This window comes from Pelobates fuscus, chromosome 3 (assembly GCF_036172605.1).
Source record: "Pelobates fuscus isolate aPelFus1 chromosome 3, aPelFus1.pri, whole genome shotgun sequence".
NCBI lineage: Eukaryota > Metazoa > Chordata > Amphibia > Anura > Pelobatidae > Pelobates > Pelobates fuscus.
In genome coordinates this window covers 355,150,065-355,173,796 of record NC_086319.1, presented here as the reverse complement: position 1 = coordinate 355,173,796, position 23,732 = coordinate 355,150,065, and the positions used below count along the sequence as shown (strand labels likewise).

The 23,732-nt window shown below is 39.4% G+C and overlaps 1 protein-coding gene across 1 annotated transcript; it reads right to left on the bottom strand.

Moving 5' to 3' along the window:
• Nucleotides 1-6,740: 6,740 nt before the first annotated feature.
• On the bottom strand, nt 6,741-22,714 carry LOC134601266 (hepatic lectin-like). Its single transcript, XM_063445736.1, has 7 exons — nt 22,544-22,714; nt 21,173-21,280; nt 18,296-18,361; nt 15,233-15,280; nt 11,739-11,881; nt 10,272-10,390; nt 6,741-7,054 (listed from the first exon to the last, which is right to left on the bottom strand). Exons 1-7 carry the CDS (start codon nt 22,596-22,598, stop codon nt 6,919-6,921), a joined length of 675 nt encoding a protein of 224 aa, XP_063301806.1. The 5' UTR covers nt 22,599-22,714; the 3' UTR covers nt 6,741-6,918.
• Between the last annotated feature and the right edge of the window lie 1,018 nt (nt 22,715-23,732).

Here is a 23,732-nt window from a genome sequence, read left to right as displayed (position 1 = left end):
TGAATCCTTTGCAAACTGACATGTGCGGCAAGGACACAAACACAGGGCATGGGGAGAGACAGACATAGTGCCTGTAATTTACACTAATTCTATGCCCTCGGAACCAATATAGATAGAAACATAGAAACATGGAATGTTACGACAGATAAGAACCATTCGGCCCATCTAGTCTGCCCAATTTTCGAAATACTTTCATTAGTCTCTGGCCTTATCTTGTAGTTAGGATAGCTTTATACCTATCCCACGCATGCTTACACTCCTTTACTGTGTTAACCTCTACCACTTCAGCTGGAAGGCTATTCCATGCATCCACTACCCTCTCAGTAAAGTAATACTTCCTGAAATTATTTTTAAACCTTTGTCCCTCTAATTTAAGACTATGTCCTCTTGTTCTGGTAGTTTTTCTTCTTTTAAATATAGTCTCCTCCTTTACTGTGTTGATTCCCTTTATGTATTTAAATGTTTCTATCATATCTCTCCTGTCTCGTCTTTCCTCTAAGTTATACATGTTAAGATCCTTGTAAGTTTTATCCTGCAATCCATGAACCAGTTTAGTAGCCCTTCTCTAAGGTATCAATATCCTTCTGGAGATAACAGTCTCCAGTACTGCGTACAATACTCGAAGTGAGGTCTCACCAGTGTTCTGTAAAATGTCATGAGCACTTCCCTCTTTCTACTGCTAATGCCTCTCCCTGCATGCAAGCATTCTGATAGCATTTCCTGCTGCTCTTTTACATTGTCTGCCTACCTTTAAGTTATCTAAAATAACTACTCCTAAATCCCTTTCCTCAGATGTTGAGGTTAGTAGGGTATCAATTATTCTATACTCTGCCCTTGGGTTTTTACACCCAAGATGCATTATCTTGCACTTATCCACATTAAATGTCAGTTGCCACAGCTCTGACCATTTTTCTAGTTTCTCTAAATCATTTGCCATTTGGCTTATCCCTCCTGGGACATCAACCCTATTACATATCTTAGTATCATCAGCAAAAAGACATACCTTACCATCAAGACCTTCTGCAATATCACTAATAAAAACATTAAATAGAATGGGTCCAAGTACAGATCCCTGTGGTACCCCACTGGTGTAACAGATCCTCCTGTTTTTCGTTTCGTTGGATCTGTAATATTGTGCAAACCATTTGTTTAAAAACTTTCGTTTAAATTGACTGTAATGGATGTTAGAAAAAAGGCAGTTCAAATCACGAATTTTTCACCAAACAGCCGACCACCCAGTACAGAACTGTGGCTCTCATTTACCCCCCTGATCCCAATAACACCTTGAAACCCGCGAACACTCCAGCAGTTTTATTGTTATACCGGGTGGTCGGCGTTCGTCTGCACGATCACATGTCGGCGGCCATTTTGTTTAGTCGAACGCACTCAGTGGTGTTTGGTCGTTGAACACGTGGAACTATTTTTGGCTACTCTTTTCCACGAACACCGCTGAATCTTCCATCCTCCGTGCGTTCGGCTAAATTCATACGAACAGAGCGCTCTTTCGCCAAAATAAACTCACGAACAAGCCGCATCTAAAAAGAGTTAGCATGAACCGATCCGTTCGTGCAATTTGAACATTATTCGAATGTAAAAATACACCGACCGCACAGCCTGAATCTGTGGAACTGTTTTGGACATGCGAACAGGCATGCGGTCAGTCCAAAGAGACTTTTTGTCATTCTTTCTTTTATTGAGGCACGTGGTTATGGTGGTACAGAATAAAGAGAGGGAGACTTGCAAGAGTTATACAGGTTATTATCATCATAACAAATTACAAAATCTCCTAGAATTATCAGCCTCATTTTATATTATATAAACAAGCTTAGAACATTGAGTTGTGAAAACAGGTGGACTGTAATACGTCTTAGTTATCAAGCTTAATTAATGTAATGTTTATACATCAATTTAAATGTGAGTATATCCTGCAAACAAGCTTGGTTCATGCGTTAACTAGATCAGCAGCAACATAGATAATACCTATAATCAGGGCCGGCCTTAGGCATTTAGACGCCCTGTGCGAAAAATCTTCACAGCGCCCCCCCCCCGTCATCCATGTATGCTCTAATGTTTGTGTTGTCTGTGTTTGTGATAGTAGGTGTGATGACTGTGTGTGATATGTATGCTATGTGTGATATTTGTAATGGGTGTATTAACAGTGTGTGATATGCGTGTATTGGTTTATGTGACACACACACACACACACACACACACAGAGTCAGACGGCCATACACACACACACAGGAAGACATCCACACACACACACAGGCAGACAGTCATACACACACACACACACAGACAGACAAAGGCAGACAGTCTCACAAACACACACAGACACACACAGGCAGACAGTCAGTCATACACACAGACACAGACAGTAATACACACAGACACACAGAGGCAGACAGCCATACACACAGAGGCAGACAGCCATACACACAGAAGCAGTCATACACACAGAAGCAGTCATACACACAATCACACACACAGAGGCAGACAGTAATACACACAGACACACACACAGAGGCAGACAGTAATACACACAGACACACAGTGGCAGACAGTCATACACACACACAGACACACACATGCAGATAGTCATACACACAGAGGCAGACAGTCATACACACACAGAGGCAGACAGTAATACACACAGTGGCAGACAGTCATATACACACACACACAGACACACACAGGCAGACAGTCAGTCATACACACAGACACAGACAGTAATACACACAGAGGCAGACAGTAATACACACAGACACACACAGTCATACACACAGACACACACAGAGGCAGACAGTCATACACACACACACAGAGGCAGTAATACACACACACAGAGGCAGACAGTCATACACACAGACACACAGAGGCAGTAATACACACAGGCAGACAGTCATACACACAGACACACAGAGGCAGACAGTCATACACACACACACAGACAGTAATACACACACACAGGCAGACAGTCATACACACACACAGGCAGACAGTAATACACACACACAGGCAGACAGTCATACACACACACACAGACAGTAATACACACACACAGGCAGACAGTCATACACACAGACACACAGAGGCAGACAGTCATACACACAGACAGTAATACACACACACACACACAGACAGTAATACACACACACAGGCAGACAGTCATACACACAGACACACAGAGGCAGACAGTCATACACACAGACACACAGAGGCAGACAGTCATACACACAGACAGTAATACACACAGGCAGAGTCATACACACACACACACAGACAGTAATACACACAGACACACAGAGGCAGACAGTCATACACACACAGACAGTAATACACACAGGCAGAGAGTCACACTCACCTGACAATCCCACAGTTACCTGTGGAGTTCATTGTGGAGGCAGTGCAGCTCCTGGTGACTGTTTGGTGGGGAAGCAGGGACTCCGCTTTTAGCTCCGCCCCCGCCGCACGGTAAGCTCCGCCCCCGCTGCAAATTTAAAAAAAAAAAAATAATAATTTTTTTTTTTTTAAATCCCTGTGCGGCCGCACGGCGCCCCCTGCTACATGGCGCCCTGAGCGGCCGCACAGCTCGCACACCCCTAAGGCCGGCCCTGCCTATAATGCAGTAAAAACGCTAGCGACCCCATTTAGCTAGTGCACCTATACCTATGCGATGTCAAACAGTTCGCTTGTTCACTGTAACCTGCTAGGGTAGAGTAGCTTATTAGTATATAGTGGTTGCGCCTAAGGTTATAGATATTCTGTGCAGTGAGTTACAGGAGTTAATAATGACAGCCTTTTGGTATAGACTATGCGATGTAGACTTGCATGGTCTCTACATTCAGGCCTGCAGGGGCACAGTCAGTTTCTGGGTCGGTCCACCTCAGTCAGTTGATGCCGGCTCTGGATGCTTAGCAGGTGGGTCTGGGACATTGGCAGGTGTTGTTTTTAACAGGTTTAGATTAATCAATCAGGTACAGTGGAGTGTTTCAGTATGTGTGTATAGAAAGGGCATGTGTCAGGGTTATGGCGAGTGCTGAGCAGGCTAGGTACTAAATATGATGTGTTGCCGTGCTCGGCGGTCCCATAGTGTGGCGTTAAGTGTGCTAATTAGTATTTAGGGGATTAGCGTTGAGAGAGCTGCACCTGGCTAGTGTTTAGTAAACAGTGTACATTCTTGATGTGATAGGCTTTCATGCCCTTTGTGATATTGCTTGGACAGAGTTATCTCCCAGGTCTAGTGAGTGTGTGCTACAACTGTGTTTGTCATGTTACCTGCGATGCAGGGTGGAAGACATGCATAACATTACGCTCAGTGTCCACAAGTGTGTCCAGCCGCCCAGTAAATCTTGCGGTCTCTCTATTATGGTATGGAGGGGCTAGCATTATGACAGTGTCCCATTGCAGCAAGTTCACTAGGCCCCATCAGAGCCTTTTACCCGATGCCTTCTTTGTAGAAGCTGTGTGTTTCCAGTGCTGGGTTTCTGCGTCCTGCCGCTGTGTGGGTGTCAATGAGGATGTCCTTCCAGCCCCAGGCTGGTGTGCAGGCATGCATCTTCTGGCCACAAACTCGGCTACTGCTAGGGCCCGGGTTTCCTCCACGTGTGGGAGTGACGGAGGAGCAGGTCGTTTTCTGTCGCTTGCAATGCTTGTTTCTCCGCCCGTGTGGACGATGCTTCTGGGCTCTCTGCCCTTTGGCCTGCAGGTTGCGTGTGGGTGGGTAGTTGAGGTGACGTTATGCCCAAGGACTTTCCCTTTACTCCCCGGCATCCGCGGCTCCGCTCCCCCATTGTTGGTTGTGCAGGTATCATGGGCCGGGCTGCTTGTTGCTGCTTCATGAGTGTGTCCCAGAAGCGGCTCAGTATCGCTTCTAGACTCTGTAGGGGTTCATTCCATGGCGGTGGTGTCAGTTTCGTGTTCGCCATGCGGGTTGCATTGCCAGCCGCCATTTTAGGTACTTCCTGTGAGTGCCTGCAGCTTTGCGTTTTAGGATTAATCTTGTGCTGCTGTCTCGGCTGGTTGCTATAGGAGTCACGACTGGATGCTGAGAATCCTCCTCACTGATTGGGAAAAGGACACCCTCTAGTGGTGCAAACCCCTCTGCTACCCGGGGTAACCGCTCCAACTGGTAACTAGGCCTGACTCTCAGCCACTGCCTAACCCATTCAACAATATTGGAATCCAAACTTAAAGATTGCAGTTTATTGATCAGCCTATGTGCAACAGTGTCAAAAGCCTTACTGAAATCTAGGTAAGCAATGTCTACTGCACCACCCTGATCTATTATTTTAGTTACCCAATCAAAAAAAACAATGAGATTACTTTTGCATGATGTCCCTGAAGTAAACCCATGGTTACCCACCGATCGGGATCCCGGGAGGGGAAGATCGTTAAGGCATAACACGACGTAACTGCGTTTAGAGGACTATTATTGTTTGTCATGAACCATGTTAATTAATAGATTTAAACTGTGTTACATACATTCAGAAGCATGTGTATACCATACAGGACTATGAAAGGAAAGTCTGAATACACATGTCCTTGTGCAACATTTCTTTACAGCTGAGTGCTATGAGCACTCCATTATTATCATGGAAGAATGACTTTATTTTGGACGTGGTAGAGCTGCAAAGTTAATTATTTTGTTTTATATCTTGCCTCGTCCACACTTTGCATAATCAGTGTTATTCATTAATCCCCAAGTCCAAATAAATGCCTCCTGTCTAGATTAGTAAAAATAACATGGGTCTGTGTAAGAAAGCCTACACACTAAAATGTTAAAATAAAATAAATACAAAAGCATAGTGGGCCATTATATACCACATATTGGGGGGGAAATTGTCCTAAAAGCCCCATTCCGCATGTAAAAGTATCCGTGGGGACCTACAACTGGCGTCCGCTGTCAATAGGCATTGAGTGGGAACTAAAACATTTTGGAAGAGACATACCTGTTGCCCCCCCACCCTGCTTGCATTAACCCATGGCCATCTAGTAGAGGCTGAAATATACCCATAAGATTTGTCTGATATTTCTGTGTAAGGATGGAAGAGCTATTTATCACTACATGGAGTGATTGAATAATAGGTATGAGCTGTCATTGAAATTCAGGCTATGATTTAAGTAGTAGTGAAGTACCATGTTGCTGCAGTATCTCATTGAGGACGCTGGTGGCACAGAAAAAGAATGGCTGCTGTTGCAGGTTCAGGTCTTGATACAAAGTTGGGAACCAGACATGCTGATTCTGTTACATGATGCATGAAAGAGCAGAGTTACATTTAAGAGGAAAATAATATGGATGTCCACAATCAAACTTGAGTTTAGAGATGCTTTGGTGATGTTTTGAAATTGACAGTCACATTGGAGAGAGTAAAGTATTAAAGAGGATTCCATCTGGATTATTCTTGCTCTAATAATAACTGTAGTATGTATAATTTTCATTCTGAAGGGCAGCAGTTTTAATGTAGAATTGGTGTGTTTCCAAACATTTTGCAGTACCTGAGTGAGGTATTACGCAATTATGTGTTTTCAAGGTAAATGCCATCCTCACAGCAAAGCAAACCAAGATTTTACAAAAAAGGCTACATATTCAGTGCAATAACCCAAGCAATTTGAACCAAAAAAAACATATATGCTAATCTTTTATTTTTAATTTCATTCTAAAACATCACATTTCCACTCCTTCCTGTATTGCGGTTAGTGATACATTCTTCTTAAAACTCTGATTCATTCTAGGCGGTGATTAAGTTACTAGTTACTTCTAGCAAAACACTCCTTATTCTATTTAGATATTTAGATCACTTTTAAAGTCCAATTTTAAATGATAAATTTAGTTTTATGATTACCGTAGTATATCTACACAATAAAATATGTATGGGTTGTATGCATCACTGACATATTGGTGGCAGTGGTCAGTGGTCAGCTTAGCTTTTTTTCACAAATGGCAAAACAATTCTCATATGTGCAGTGCACATCATTCCACTCGCCATCAAGCCACACGTGAGCACAGTCTTCGTTAGACTCAAAGTCATTAGGTTCTCCTTTTCTCCAGTTCCTATAGAAAAGAATGATAAGAATCAATAAATATCAACGCAGAGCCAAAACTAACAAATCAAATTAAGGGATTTTACACATCCAGCTTTATTGATCTCCATTCTTCATTTTGGAGCATGAAATGTTAACTACTTACCGTACTTTATGAATTACATATGTAGTAAGTTTATAAGCAACAAAAGTTCAGACAGTGTGGGGCCTAGGCAAAACACACCATGCTAGAAGTGCCTTGAGAACATTCTGTTCTACTCTTTGTAACAGCAATACAGCTAAATATTCCATATTACATTCTGATGTGTTATGTTACCTTCACTTTTAAGGGTTGGTTTGAGTGTTTTAAGACTATGGGACTCTTCCAATACCTTCCCTTTCAAAAATGCCATTTCCGGACACCAATACAAATTTAAAATGTAGCCACACTTCCTCCACCTGTCATGGATGGTGATATCCAAAAAACTAAAAGAGGTGTTGTACCTGGTGACAGGAATGCACCAATCTTGCATTGAGGGGGCTCCTACGTAAGATCTATCAAATGACGCCCGGCATATGAGGGAGCTCCCTCAGGAAGCTTAGCACTTAATGGAAACATCTGAGCAGCCATTGGAAACAATGATGGAGATTCACAGCCTGGTACAGTTATCAAAACTCGTGATTTTAAATATCATACAAAGCAATCTCGATACAATGGGGAAGTGCACAGTGCAGTGTTTCACTGGTTGATTTGTGTTTGTTGTATAAACAAAACATGTATAAAAACCCTTTGTGTTCCACAATTCAACAGTTCTGTTTGTTTCCCACTTAAACAAGTGTCTGGCTGGTATTTGTGTAGGGATTGGAAGCTCTTTCTCTCTCTCTCTCTGGAAGATCCTTTGTACCTCTAGTCTAGAATTGCTCTAATGAAAGGCTCAATGCTATATAGTCCTCTTAGCAGAAGAGATGAACACTGGGTAGAAAATGACTCGATCCCAAGCCAGGGGACTAATCCTCCTGTGTCCACTACGCTCTTAATAATTCAGATGTAAATAGTTAAAATACTTAATTTAAATTTTCATACTCCTGGTGGGCAAAAACAAGACTAAAATGTATAAAATTGTGACAGCTATTATCAAGCTGAGATTGGTATTTTAAGGGGGTGAAATTGTTAGTAGTGTACATTTTAATTATAATCCTACTTGACAGCACTAACAGAAGATTAAAGTAATTAGTGATTGGGCAGCTATGGCTTGCCTGCCACCCTGCATGCACAAATCTAAAACAAAATAAGAACAACTGTAAAAGAAGACATTTTTTTGTTTACTAATTGTTCTACAAATTCTTAGTAATTTCCTAAGTCTTCTTTTTTTTCTATATTTCTTTGACCTCAAAAAAAAGGTCATATAAAAAGCCATGGTATCCTGAAGCCACTTATTAAAATAAAATGATCCCCAAAAATGTGTGGAAAAATAAAAGCTTGATGTCCCAGTAACAAAAAAAAACAAAAAACCTATGTGAGCACACTGAGGGACCCATGCATTCAAAGTTGAATATCAGTTAGAGCTCTGTGATTGGTTGACTTGGTAGCCAAGTCTCTGACAGCTGACATCTCTCTGAAATCAAGTCTTGCCTATTTCTGGCCATGACCTATGCCTTCTCGAGAACGATTTAGTGCCTACACATTGCCCATGGGCGGAGGAGGGAGGACCAATGACAGGTCCTCCTTATTTATTTACAGACCACATCTCACTGCTAGTGGTGTGTGGCTTCTAGTGATTGGGCAGCCATAGCTACCCAGTTGCTTATTACTGGGCAGTGCTGGGAGGGAAATATAACAGTTTCCCCATTATTCATATTGTACATGCCCCATCCCATCTAGACAAAAAGTTGATATTTAGTTAATAACTCTGTAACAATATTATTGTAGCACATGCGCGGTGGTTACTATGTCAGAGAGCAGGATGAATGTCTGTAAGAGCAGATTTCTCTGCTTTCTCTTTCAGTCAATTGTTCTGCAATTCACGGGCAGTTGGGGTGAGACATATTTTTAAATAGGTTTTTCTCACAATCTATATATTTGCTAGCGATTCTGCCAGTATAATGTGTAAACAAATTTGTATTTATTATTAGTTTTTTTGTTTTTTTTAACGTGAGTGTTCCATGACAGATACACATTAAAGAGGAACTGTCAATTACCATGAGTTTTAATATGATGATTAATTATCACCTGTATTTAACAAGTAAGTTTTTGTGAGGTATGAAAATAAAAATTAAATGTAAAAATTCCTACTGCTGTAATTACCTGTATCCCGGAACTGTATAACTCCATCTTGACCCCTTCTCAGTTATTTTCAGGGGTGAGCAAGGGTCATGGACTAAATGTGTCTGATGAGAATAAATTGATAGTCATTCTCTTCCATTTTTGTTTTTTTTGCTTCTTTTGTATGCCCCACGTCTTTCTCAATTAAGGGCATCATAGGAAATAAAGTACTCATACGTCTAGGGATATGTGGTCACTAGTTATGATGATTAACCATAGTACTACATATGTTAATTGAACACCCTTCCCAATGCTAACATTGTGAACCACATTAATGGTGTACAATTCTAATAGATATATACACGTGCCTGTGATATGTATTTTGGTTTGTGCAACTGTGAATTCTAAAGGCCTGTATATAGTGTTTGAGTATAATTTTTGTAGGATGTTGTGGGTGGATATGTGCATTTGCATCGTGTTGGTGGATAAATATATGTAATTAATTATTCACTAAAGTAAGAATTCAAAGTGAATTTCGAATTCAAGGTAAAAATAGCCTAACTAGAAAAATGATCTAATTCAGCTATGCTTCGAGTTCAGCTACTTTGACCTTAAATTTTAAATTCACTTTGAATTTCCACTTTAGTGAATAACCCTGATTTGTTTTATTTCTCTTCTTTTCTGTATGTTTTCTTTGTGCTGACTTCCAGATTAGTGCAGATCTTATAATGATGACTGACAGGGAGTTAAGGCGGAGGCAGCCAGTTGCAGGAGAAAGAGGTATGGAGTTCTACGTTTTATTTTATTTTTTGTACCTCACAAATGCATATTTACTAAGTATAGGAATGGACAAACATAATAATTAATATTCTGGGAAGGCTCCCATTAATAAATGTAATAATAACGTGTTAGTTACACTTAAAAAAAATATTGTGCATTTCAGATTTTAAGCAACAAGGCATTTTTGTAATTCAGGAAAACGTACTTGTATGATCTTTCATAGCCTGTTCCATCAACCCATGTCCACACACCTTCATCCTCCATATCGCTCAAGCCTATCCAATATCGGTTAGTTTTATAACTGACCTTGGACATCAGGAAAAGCTGAAATAATATAAAATATAAGCCGAAACAATACAACAAAAACAATGCATTTATAACCTACAGCTTCAAAAACTAAGGTTACACAATCATTTCTGTTTAGTAAGCAGTTATGAAAATATTCTGACATAATTCCTATGTGATTATCTCTACATAGAATAATTGTCAAATCTCTGATTGTCAGTTGCAGGTAAACGTAACAGTTCTCATTTATATGAAATATAATTTATCTGTTGGTAGTATTACTTTAAATGTATTTATATAGAGAACATTTTGGTGACTGGTTTACTCTAAACAGGCCATTATAAACACTAGACTATTCAGTTCAAATAACAGAGCAGGAGATACGAACTTCTAAAGTAAACACACTGTGCTATAAGATATGATTTAAATTAAAACCAATTTCCATGTTGGCTGTGTGAATCACAGTCAGGGGAGGTGTGGCTATTGATGCATAAATGGAAACAAAAGTGATTTAACTCCTAAATGGCAGAGTTATGTAGTTATGTAGTGCTATTGATCTCTACACTAAAAGTGCTTCATTAAAGGAGCCATGTATCATTAGAAATACGTATCTGTATTGATAACACTACAGTCCCGGTGCCTCTTGCCATTCAACCCCCACCATGTGTCACATAATTAAGATAAAACTAAAATATACCAATTACTCACCTTTTCTCCAGCACCAATGCTTACGATTCCTCCATAGAGATTCATTGTACTCAATGTATTCATTGTACTCATCGGCGCATGACTTAATGTAGTACTGGTATATTACTTCCTGGCTCTCATACCCAGAATCATGACTTGAAGACTCGCTTCCAAGATTTCCATTTAGTTTAATATAAGGTTTGGGAGATAGGACAGGGTGTCCTGCATTGAAGGCACTATAACAACTTACATAGTTACATAGCTGAAAAGAGACTTGTGTCCATCAAGTTCAGCATTCCTCACATATGTTTTTGCTGTTGATCCAAAAGAAGACAAAAAAAAAACTAGTCTGAAGCGCTTCCAATTTTGCAACAAACTAGGAAAAGTCATTTTTGACCCCAAAATAGCAGTCAGATATCTCCAAGCAGCTATTACCCCACTAATTAGAAATGATATCCCTGTATGGGTAATGAGATGACGTTGTTGAAGTGCCTACACTGTTCCTTTCAGCTGAAGTTGTTTTGGTGCTAAGATTATCCATTTAAGCAGTCACAAATAACGTACACACTCCTAATGCATTTACAGTTACAAACATAATTATATTAAACCACACTTGATATGTCTTAACATTATACCAAAGTCTATTTTTCTCACAGATGGAAATAGGAAGATATGTAATTTGATAGAAATTAGGCATCACCTGTTCTTCCTGACTTGTGATTACAACAAGGTCACCTCCCTTGGATATGCATGTTGTCCGAGCCTTCATCCAGTTAGTCTTTGTAGAAGTGATGAAATAGCAGTGGCTTTTGAAATTTAGCCAGCTACTCTCACATGTTTCCTCTGATAAAAAGATAACGGAGAAAGTAATTTGTTTACAAAACAGAATCAGATAATTGTAGAAAGCCTGCTTACAACAAATGACCGATTTACTTTGAATGTGAAATGGTTAAGCATTACATAAAAATTTTAGTTCTTTAACCACTAACCAGATTTCAAGCAGAAGGAAAACATTTGATTACAGGGGGCCACAGGGTATATATAGCTCCACCTTTTGTATATATAGAAATCATGAACGTTGAGTAATCAAAAAACTTAATGCATATAAAAATCCATTAGTATCAGAAATGACAAACTATCAAAGAAGCTGCATATTTACCAACAGTTGCAACCTGTCAGAGGTATTATGGAAATTAATTTAAAAATGTATACTGTAAAGCTACTACTTAGCAGATGTGATTCCATTTTGTAACAGAAGGTAAAACACAAAGACACATTTTTTTTTATTTTATTTCCTACTCGATTCACTGCATGACCAAACTGATTGCAATGCAGCTAATGTAAACAGTCATAAGAGAGCGATAAGACATCCCTTACACTTAGAGCTGGTAGAAAGTATTTGAAACAAGGGCGGTTGAGAGCCTACGTGTATATATAGACCTATACACATATATCTATATATACTAACCATATAATTATGTTCAATTATATACAAATAGTACCTACATTAATAATTTTAATATATTCATAGATAGAACCTAATGAATAGATTGCATTGTTATTAAAAGAATATGACAGCCATAACTGGCCTTATATGCAGGTCCCAATGCAAGGGGCACTCTTCCCTGGACCTGAGAGTATACTACAGTAAAAACATATACATGATTATATTGGCTCTCAGGTCCAGGACAATCCTATACAAAATAGGTCAATGCCTGGGAGATAATTGAGTCAAGCACTGTATTAAACTCAATTATCTCCAGGCACAAAAAACACACATTTTTACAAAAACCCCAAAATATGTTAAAACACATAAAATCCCCAAAGTTAGATCCCCTGATAGCCCTGATCTGGGTAACCAACATATCAAAAATCACCCAGATCAGTTCAGGGGTTCAGGAATTTCCCAGAAGTCATAATTTGACCGACCGCCTGCCCGCATGGTCCCATGCCCAAAACAGTTCCAGAGAATCAGGGCTTGCGGTCGGTCTAGTTCGGTAGTTTAAAAAACAAACTACCGAACAGAGTCAATAGTCTTACCCTGGAGCTTTATCTCCTTGTTCGTGGGAACGTTTCCACCGAACAGCACCTTTCTATGTGTTGTAGAACTGAACGCAGGTGATGCTGGAATTCCAGTGATGTTCAGGAGTTTCTGTGTCTGTTTTCAATTCCATGAGATTCATGCCCAAACACCGGTGCCTGTGTTTGCGGGAACAAGATGGCCACCACCTTGTTGTCGTCCATAGGAATTGCCGTCACCCAGACGGACATTTAGAACACTGCGGTGGAAATTGCTATAAAGTAGCAATTAGGCTTAACAAGCTCCAGGGTGGTCTCCGGTTCGTGCGACTGTTCCGTTCTTGAACCAAATATAAAATCCCACGAACCAAGTCTGTACACATAGTTTTTTAAAGGGCCCATAGTCTTTTGGAAGCTGGCCAGCACGCCCCTCCAAGAAAACTTGACGAGGCTCAGTTTGTCACACTAAGTATACTGATCATACTCGGGGATCATTTCTATATAGACTAACAACCTCATCATCCTCCAATGATTTAGAAATTATCTGTGTTGTGGTTAATTGTTGCTATAATTGTTGACATATTTTATACTATTGTTATACCTAAATATTCATTGATTATTGTCATGCATGTTACATATTATTATTAATTATTTGTCACAATAAATTATATTTTTATAATCAGTTGTGATTAATGTGTGAAATACAAATCCTCTAATAAACGTACTCCAGGGTCTATAAGAGTTAAAATAGTGGGTAACTCTTCGCTTTAACCCCTTAGTGACCAGACCATTTTTCAATTTTCTTACCATTAAGGACCATGGCTGTTTTTACATTTCTGCTGTGTTTGTGTTTAGCTGTAATTTTCCTCTTACTCATTTACTGTAGTCACAAATATTATATACCGTTTTTCTCGCCATTAAATGGTCTTTCTAAAGATAGCATTATTTTCATCATATCATATAATTTATTATAAAAAAAATTATAAAATATGACGACATTTTTTTTAAAACACACTTTTTTCTAACTTTGACCCGCAAAATCTGTTACGCATATACCAACCCCCCAAAAACCTATGCTAAATAGTTTCTAAATTTTGTCCTGAGTTTAGAAATACAATACATCTGTCAGGAATCCCTGAATAACCTTTCACATGTATCGATTTTTTAAAAGAAGACAACCTAAGTTATTAAACTTGGGGTATTTTGACTCTTTTCATGCAACCATTTTACGCCAAATAGAAAAAATAAAAAATTTGTGATTTTTTTTGACACACATAGCAATTTAAGAATACATGCGAACTTTAAGAGTTACTGAGAACTTTAAGGGTTCTGCCAAAGAACACCCCAATATATGTTCAGCAACATCTGCTGAGTACAGTGATACCACCCATGTATAGGTGTGTCGGGTTCTCTGGGGGCTAAAATACCTTATTTGGAGGGTGTGCATTCCAGTTTTCCAACTTGTAATTTTCACAGCTGGTCATCATGCACCCATGTCCTATTTGGGACATTTTTGAAGCCGGCCAATGTAATAGCGTATTTCAAATGGTGGTATTTTAACACTTTCCATGCATTAATTCTTCCACCTGTCTTTGTCAAACTTTTGGATAGTCTTTTTTTGTGTTATTTTTCTCTCACATTGTGCTTTAGGCATGGATTCTCAGTTCCTGTTATGTGTTACTGACAAAGAACACACGTACCAGGTACGTCCAAAACGTTAACAACTATTTTTTGTCGGACGTACCTGGTACGTCCACGGTTGGGAAGGGGTTAAATCCATCAAAAAAATTATATGGATTTTAATATTTTTTATATAATATTATTGTTAATATTTATTACCCTGTAAATATACTTACAAACCAGGACCACCATCACATATGTAAAACATGATTGCAGCTGCTAATTACTAGTCATAAATTTACTGACCATAATTTAGTATTATTTAGTAAAGTATTTGCAGCTTGTTGATAAAGGATTACAAAAAAAGCATAGAAATTACTAAGTTAGGTGGCTGTATAAACCTAGTTTACAAATCAAGTGGTATTTTTCAATTCCTTTGCTTTGATTAATTTTGACGGACCAGAAGCAATAATTCCCACTCAAGCACCTGCAAAATATATAATAATTACTAGAAAGCTATGAGTGCCTTTCCATATATATAAGATTACAACTTACTGTAAGCAGTCTTTTCTAGTTGGATCACTTTTGAAGAAAGACCGGAAACTGCAAGAGAGAACATGTACTGTTAAATTCAATGTGCCTTCTAAACACTAAATTGTGAACTCAAACCAGTTTGAAATCTTTAGGATAAAATGGCCAAGCCACGATTATAGGTGAGTTAGAGATTTTCTAAATCAGCCATTGCGGACCCTGGAACGCCTATCGTATCAGACTCACGTGCGGCTTTGGGCCACTTGGAGGTTTTCTATTACCTTCTGAGTTAGGTCCTCTAAATGATCCCTCAGCTCCAGCACGTAAAGTGGGATTTGCATCCCATCCTCTCTTGTTTCCGCTTCCCAATGCTCGTAGATGAGATCTAGGGGTCCCCTCACTTACCTCCTATATAATAATTCTAACAGGGAGAACCCTGTCGATATCTTCGACACCTCACGATAAGCGAACAGGAGATGAGGCAGGATTCACTCCCAATCGTTGCAATTGGTGATGAACATCAAGACATCTGTGTAATCTCAGTGGTGAACTGAGTACACTGAGCTTAGATGGTCTCTCTGGAGAACCCTACTAGAGAGAAAACTCTCATCAGGGCATCAGCTATCGTATCTACTTCACAGTGAGAATATACTTCTTGCTGGATGGACCAGGCTTGGCAAGGAGTCCTACAATATCAACTGTGACTCTGCTAAGGGGTTCGTCTATAATGGGCATTGAATGTAGTCAGGCTTTGGAGTTATTTCCTCTTTTTCCCTATTTTCTGGCAGGTATCGCAAGTATGACAGTATTGTCTGACATCCTCAGAGATACCTGGCCAGAAATAAGTCTGTATTACTCGATACCTAGGTGCCCGGCTAAGGGAATATCATGCTCAATCCGTAACAATTCTGCCCTATACTTTTGGATAACCACTAGCTGTCGTGTGAGCATCAGTGATGTCTCTTTTACTGAAAATAGAGAATAGACCCAAGGCACACCAGAATTTGCACATAAGAAAAACATTTTATTCATACAGTACAGTAGTAAATGTGACAAATGAGAAAGTGCAATAAAGAGTGCAAGTAGGACAGAACAACTGTCCCAAAACCACTAGTAGTTAGAATAAAGTGATATAGAATAAATGCATACACCCATATAATCTGGTTTACTGACCTAGAGCAGACCTCTCTACTACATGACCTGGGTAAAACCAGCACCCTGGTCTAAGTGGATAATTAGATCCCCTTTTGAGTCAGTGTGGCCAAAGATTTGCAAACTATGGTCTACCACTCTGTTCAGGCCAAAATATATAAATAAAATATCCCTTTTATTTGTTTTACATTATAACACTACACATTAGCTGGAAATCAAAGTATGGATAGCATCCTTAGATGCAGAAGTATTTATATGTACTTGCCAGGTTTTGCCTAATGCCAGGGATTAAACCGAAACATGCACGCAACGTTTCGGCCCTCAAGCCTTCCTCAGAATACTGTCCTTTTTATTGCCTTTGCTGTCTCCCTAAAAAAAATCCCTGAGTCTCAGAGCAAAATGGTGCTTGATTCAACATTTAATTAATTGGGTTTAAACCATTCATTAACTGTTTAACCCCAAAAGTTAAGCCGGAGCCAGGGACCTCCAGGTACCAAAACAACTTCATTCTAATGTAGTTGGTATGGTGCATGGAGTATTTCTTTAACCCCTTAAGGACACATGACGTGTGTGATATGTCATGATTCCCTTTTATTCCAGAAGTTTGGTCCTTAAGGGGTTAAACTATTTTAACATGAGAGGTTTCTCTCAACATATAGTGCAATCTCAATTAATTAATGTGAAACAGTAAGTGTAATAAAATAAGAAATCATTATTCTATGTGCAACAATAATTATAATAAAATTGAAGCCATGACTTAAGAAATAAATGTAACTCTTTTTTGGGCATTTTTTTTTTTCACAGTTAGCTGCATCAATTATCATTTTTCTGCCGTAAGTATGTTGCCCAATGATTCAAATGTACACCAAGGTGGTGTGTGAAGATTCAAGTATGATAACATGTGTTTTCATAGTTTGTAATTAAAGAGTTATTTCAACCACCATGACCGTGTCTGCGTTTTGAAGTGGTTATGGTGGTAAGAGTCTGGATGTGCAGTGTTTCAGCTTGAAACACTGTACATCCAGAGATTTGTAATTGTGTGACAGGTGCAAGTTGTACCCCCGGCACACGTGACTTAGCCAACCTCTAACTCCAGGCTGCCAAATGTCAATTCTGTGCTTATTTTATGTCTGTTTTCAGCGCTCACTGCATGCTGCCAACAGACCTAACAGCACCTGCAAAGGGAGAAGGTCTTGTCTCTCTTCCCATCTACACTGACTGAAGCCTTCCTCCTCTCTATCCCTTCCAAAACATATTTGTAATCACCCACACTCCCTACTTCTCTATTCCCTACCTTCGCTGGTGGGAACTTTGCGCATCGGCTCTGAGATTATAAAATCTTCCAGTCAAAGGCTTTTCTATGGACTTCAGCACAGCTTTTGTGATGTCAGATGGGGGCATGCTGAGCAGCACCGGGAGCTGGATGCCAAAAGGGCATTACTCTATTCTACACAAAAAAGGGTTGGAGAAATCCTTTATGTGTGGCTTTTATCATGTGGCCTATTTTATTCATTTGTGGCCTTTTTAAATAATTGTTGGCAGCGTGCAGAAATGCACAAGGGATGAGTAGGGACCTGCTGAAATATTTGTCTCTTTTGACCGGCACCGGTGCAAACGTAAAAGTAAGGATGGCTATGTTTTGTTTTGGATTGCTTTGTATGTACATGGTTTTGGAAAAGAAGGGGTTACAAACATCTTCCCCTTAACTGTTAAAAATATTGATCATTGTTTTCTAAAATCGCTTAAAAAAAAAAAAAACTTATTGCATTTAGTCTTTAGCATTAAAATTGAGACTAGCAATTTTGTTGAAGATGCTTGATTTGAAATATTCAGCATGAACAATCCGTTGGGAGAAGGGTGTTTCCACCACCTTGAGTCATTTATCACAATATTCCTCCTGTTGTACTATAATATTTCAGACACTTTATGACTTACTATTTGTCTTGAAGGAAACAATTTCTGTCTGAACTTTGCTGTCCGCTGTAGAGCTATAATTTGTAGCTGTCAAAAAAAAAAGTTGCCATGTTAAAAGCGCAGATTATTATTTATATGCCAAACACCAACATGTCCACTGTATTGTATTGTAGGTTAGCTGATTCAAAGATACTCCGAAATACCACAAGGACTTATTTTATCATTTAGGCCTTAGTTTAAATTTTGCCGAGATGAGTATTTTCTATTTCTAAGGGCTTTATGTTTTCATATTTTATTGAAATGTACATATTTCTTTGATAAATGATGTTCCATGGCAATCATGGCAGCATGCACCTTCTTAAAGCAAAATTCTGTGTCATCATTTGCCTTTGCAAAACTAGTGTGTTGCTACATTATCTTCACTTGTGAATTACAAAATAGTCAAAATAGTTTAGGGACTTAAAGGTATTAAAGATGCTTGTCTCCCTAGTCATTGCCCCTCTATTCAGTGTTAAACCATTCTCCAGCAGTTTAATGCTAAATAAAGGTCCTGGCCACAGCCCTGGCACCACTGGAGGTTTGGTTAATGGGACACTGTAGGCATTAAAACAACTTTACCTTAATGTAGCAGTTTTAGTTTATAGATCATGTCCCTGCAGTCTCAATGCTCAATTATCTGTCATTTGTTAATTAAATCACTTTGTTTATGCAGCCCTGGCCACACCTGCCTGCATGTGACTTGCAATACCTTCCAAACACTTCCTGCAAAGAGAGATCTAATGTTAAACTTAATTTATTTAAAATTATGTTTAATTTAGAATTTTTATCTCCTGCTGGGTAATAGTCTTCTGTGTTGATTAAAGTTCAATTTTAATACAAGACAGGAGGCTTCAAATTTGCAATACCTTTCTTTACTGAGACCTCTAAGCAGCAAACAAAGAGTTAAGTGAAAAAAATGAGAAATTAACGAATTAGAAACCAGTAGTATAATGCTGCCTCCCTGGTGAGTCTGCTCCAATACTGTGGGCTTGGGCCTTGTTGCACCTTTTGTGTGTTACTCTTATGACTGTTTACAACTTACAATGTTTTTTTCGCTCACATTGTCTTTACTCCATATCCCTTGTCCTGCCCTTGTGTGCATTTTTTCCATTGTGCTGTTTATTTTCTTAATAATTTCCATCCACTTTACTTCTCCCACGACCCTTTCCCTCCTTAGAATGGGTACTCCGATCAGGTGGTTTTCCCCCCTTTGATTCTGTCAGCTTCTGCCTCCATTCAGCTCCCATTCACAGCAGCCATCTTGATTGCAAGACTTTCCTCACTATTCACTGCATTCCCATGGCCAGATCTACACAGTCTGTAATATTTCTGCACATTCCCGATTCCACCGGACAATTCATTTCGGGTGAGCCTGCCTCTTTACCACTGATGCATATGTATGTATGTATGTATGTATATTTACTACTGCCTCACACTGTGCCTTCCATGCATGCTGGGTATTTAAGTGTATGATCTCTGTACCAGGGTAGTCTAAGGTTATACTGCTAATTGCACATAGGTGAACCCCATGCTAGGTTGGATAATTGTTTTCTCCATTTGGGAACTATTCCAATCTGACGTTGGTCCTTTGATACCATAATTACATATTGTTACTTGCTATTTTATGCTGATATGCATTTCTCCTGTGGGGAGATTTTTCATCCTCATTCACGTTCTATTTTGCCTATTGCTGGGGTTGGTTTGAGGCTTGTCACTGTGACAGAAGCTTCCATGCCAAGACCTTTTAGAGATGCTTGAAGTCCATCCTTTTGCCCACAAACTACGCGCCTGGTTCCAGAAGCCCCGGAAAGAGGCGTGTGACAGCAGCAATCAATTTACAAACTATACATTGTTACGTTGATGACTCTACAGTGCCCTCTGCTGACTGACTAGAAGTGTGCACATTTGCATAATGGGGGCAACCAAATAAGTAGAAATGTATATAGTGTTGCTTTATATAGTGTTTGAAAATATCATTTGTATTATATAATTGATGTATTATTTAGAGTTCCTTGTTCTCCAATGTTCTATTATTATATATTTGTATTTTAAATGTTTGTCACTAAATGTTTAAGGACTAGTCCTAAAAGGCTAGTCTTTGTCCAAAAATAAAGAATTGGCTGTGACCCACCCTTTGTTGTCTGTTCCACTATTGAGCCTATTTGTCTAAGGCTTGAGTCACTTATATACCGTATATACTCGAGTCAATGTCTGTACTATGGCAACTTACATTGCCATAATACAGACCAGGACCGCCGGGCTCATTACAAGCCCTGCGGTCCTGTTGGGGGCTGGTAGCGAGCTGTAACTTACCTGTGCAGCAGCTCCTGTCAGCTCCCTTCTCCTGCGTTCCGGTCAGCTCCCCTGTCAGCTCCACTGGAAGTCTCGCGAGAGCCGCGGGGTCAGAGCAATGCCACGGATTACCGTGGCAACGCTCCGTGCGGCAGTCAGACCGCGAGACTTACAGTGGAGGAGAAGGGAGCTGACCGGAACGCAGGAGAAGGGAGCTGACAGGAGCTGCAGGAAAGGTAAGTTACAGCTTCCTGCCGGCCCCCCTCCCACACAGCCCATCCACTGGACCACCAGGAATGAGAGTCCCCCTCCCTGACCAGCTAACAAGCTGGTGACCCCTCCTCCCCCTCCGACGTCAAAACTGCTATGTTTACATCTGAAGGGTTAAAACCTGGGGGATCTGGCACCCAGACCACTTCATTGAGCTGAAGTGGTCTCTGTAACTATAGTGGTCCTTTCATTTACAAATTTACGCCACTGGCTAGAGCCATATAAATTGTGTTACAATAGAACAGTTGAGACAGTGCCTATTTTTGCAAAACAAAAATAAGTTATATTAAAACTTACAGCTCGATAAAACCATTATGAAGAGAGTCAAGATCAATATATATGAAAGTGCCATGAGTCCGTATGTAAGAAGCATTGGATATTTTTGATAATAGGGCCATATTCTTCCTGAAATAATAATAGAAATAGATGAATACATACAATTTGTTAACCTTAATGGCAATCCTTTCATACTATGTAAAAGTGTGGCATTAACGCTTAAGTCATATAAAGCGCTAAGGAATTTGTTGGAGTTATATAAAAGCCAATAATAATAATAATAAATAATAATAACAATAATGTACATTGTGCATATGTTTAATATCAAGTATTAGCCAGTATCTTCCTAAACATATGCTGTTAATATCTTGTTCCTAAACACATAGAATTCACAAAGATCATTTAATTAAATTAAGAAATAAATAAAAACTATATATTTTAAATTAAATACTTGAAACATTCTTTTTATATAATCTAATCTAGATGGCCTTATGAATCTTATTGATCCAAAATAAACCAGTGACCACAATTCCCAGTAAATTGGTCACAAGTTTATTTTGACCCATGTTTCTTCTAGTGGCGAAAGAAGGAGAGCTTATACAAGGGATGGGCATTGAAACATATGTGTGGAAAGAGAAATGGGTTAATTTAGCCACACTCACAGGAGCACTGAAAAATACTACCACCCTCGGAACAAGGCCAATATAAAAAGTATACAAAGAAGAGTCATGGATAATCGTGAGGATGGTAGATTGATATAAGTACAACAATTGGTTTGAACCTCAAAGGAGAAGACGTAGAGGGAAAAGTAAAGTTGATGGATTGAAATGAACATCTAAATATGTAGATTCTTCAGGGTATCACACTCCATATCACGTCCATGCAGGAAAATAATGTCACATTTATGTTCAGGAATATTAAAAAAGCCATCAATCAATATGCTCACATATGTTATACAGTTGTTTGAAGAATCTTACAATATATACTGTTTTGTTTGTGTGGATAGAAATTGACAGGGAGAAGTCAATGTGAATTTCACCTTTAATGCCAGAGTAACCAACCTGAATGCATAGCTAATAGATAATTAAACCTGAAATTCACAGCAGATTTTCACTTTAGTAAATACTCCTATATGTATAGTAATTATTGACAGACCATGAGATATGACTCTGCAGCCAAGTATTAGTATACTATTGAAAGATCAGTCGGTCTGTCTGTCTGTCCATCAAGGCAGAGACATACTAAGCCTGTTAATGTCATAGTTTGGCAATTTAAAATATAGTAGCAAGCAGAAACTCACATGTAATGAACATAAAATAAATAAGCTAAAGCTCTTGTGGTAGGAAATTTCTTTAAATGTATATTAAAATTCGAGAACAGGCATAGTATTACCTGAGTACATATTTCTGCTGTCAAATGATTCTGGAATAATGCTGTCTGAGTCCATGGTTCAGGGAGAAATGATTATTGTACTGTTTTATCATTCGTTAGAAAAATGATAAGTTGGAGAGGAAATGTTCAAAATACAAAACATGTTTGTCTAAATTCTGCTGCTTCTTCCTGTAATCTATCATTTGTAACCATACAATGTCTTTATAATATTTCCTGTTAATCCCTTTTCTGTCTCTCTTTTTTTTTTTTTCATGTGTATCTTCTTAATCACTAAACAGGGAATTGTCTGAATGGGTTGGCATGAGACTCCTTGAATTACTTAAAGGGTTAATCTAAGCATCAAAACCACTCTAGCTTGCTGTTGTGATTATGATGCTTGGAGTACCCTGGCGCTGTTCCCCAGTATTGGAGTAAAACATTTTTAAACTGATTCTTTTACTTGGGTCATACTGGGAGCTGATCCTCCTCTGATGCTTGGTGACGTGCATTCCTGCAGAAGTCAGATGCCAATCCTGATAGTACCCATCTTCTCAAGGGTATACCACCACAATACCTACCACCTAGGTTGTCCCTACCCAGTGTGTAAAGCTCCAGAGTAAATATACCTTCCTGCACAAGGTACCGCTGTCTCACCCAAACACTAGTCGAGACTTAGTAAAGGGTGAAGAAGAACTGTTTTATTGAGTCAAGGTACACTGATTTATACAGAGACCCCCAGCATGGGGTCTCTATTCAAAAACATACAAGCCCACCCATGCATCTCTGTGTCTGGGAGACAATTAAATCAGCTCTTGGTTAAACCAATTATCTCCCGGACACAGAGAACTGAATACTATTGCGGCGACTCCGCGATCCGCTTTAGAGTTCCATAAGAGTTCCGAGTTATTCCCGATCAAGCTGCTTTTGGTGCCGCAAACAAGTCTGGTTGGGTTAGGAGACACGGGATATAGGGTCAACACAAAGTGAAAAAGTCTTATTAGAGAGGGTGAGAGTTGGGGAGACCTGTACCTGAATTTGTTGACCAGAAGGTCTCTCAGTTATTTATTGGCTGAGAGCATCAGCTAAGCACTCTAAGCCAAACCATGATACTGTGCAGTGGCATGCTAAGGGGGGGGTCGGTCCTTCCCGGGTGCCACTAGGGTAGTGGGTGCCATGACCCTGGTCTGGGAGCTGGAGGGGACTGTGTGAG

Coding starts and splice junctions, on each gene's coding strand:
- LOC134601266 (XM_063445736.1), bottom strand. CDS start 22,598: ATGGACTCAGACAGCATTATTCCAGAATCATTTGACAGCAGAAATATG. Junction 18,362..21,172: donor CATAATGGTTTTATCGAGCT/GTAAGTTTTAAT, acceptor TTTTTTTGACAG/CTACAAATTATAGCTCTACA. Junction 15,281..18,295: donor TGTTTCCTTCAAGACAAATA/GTAAGTCATAAA, acceptor TCTCTCTTGCAG/TTTCCGGTCTTTCTTCAAAA.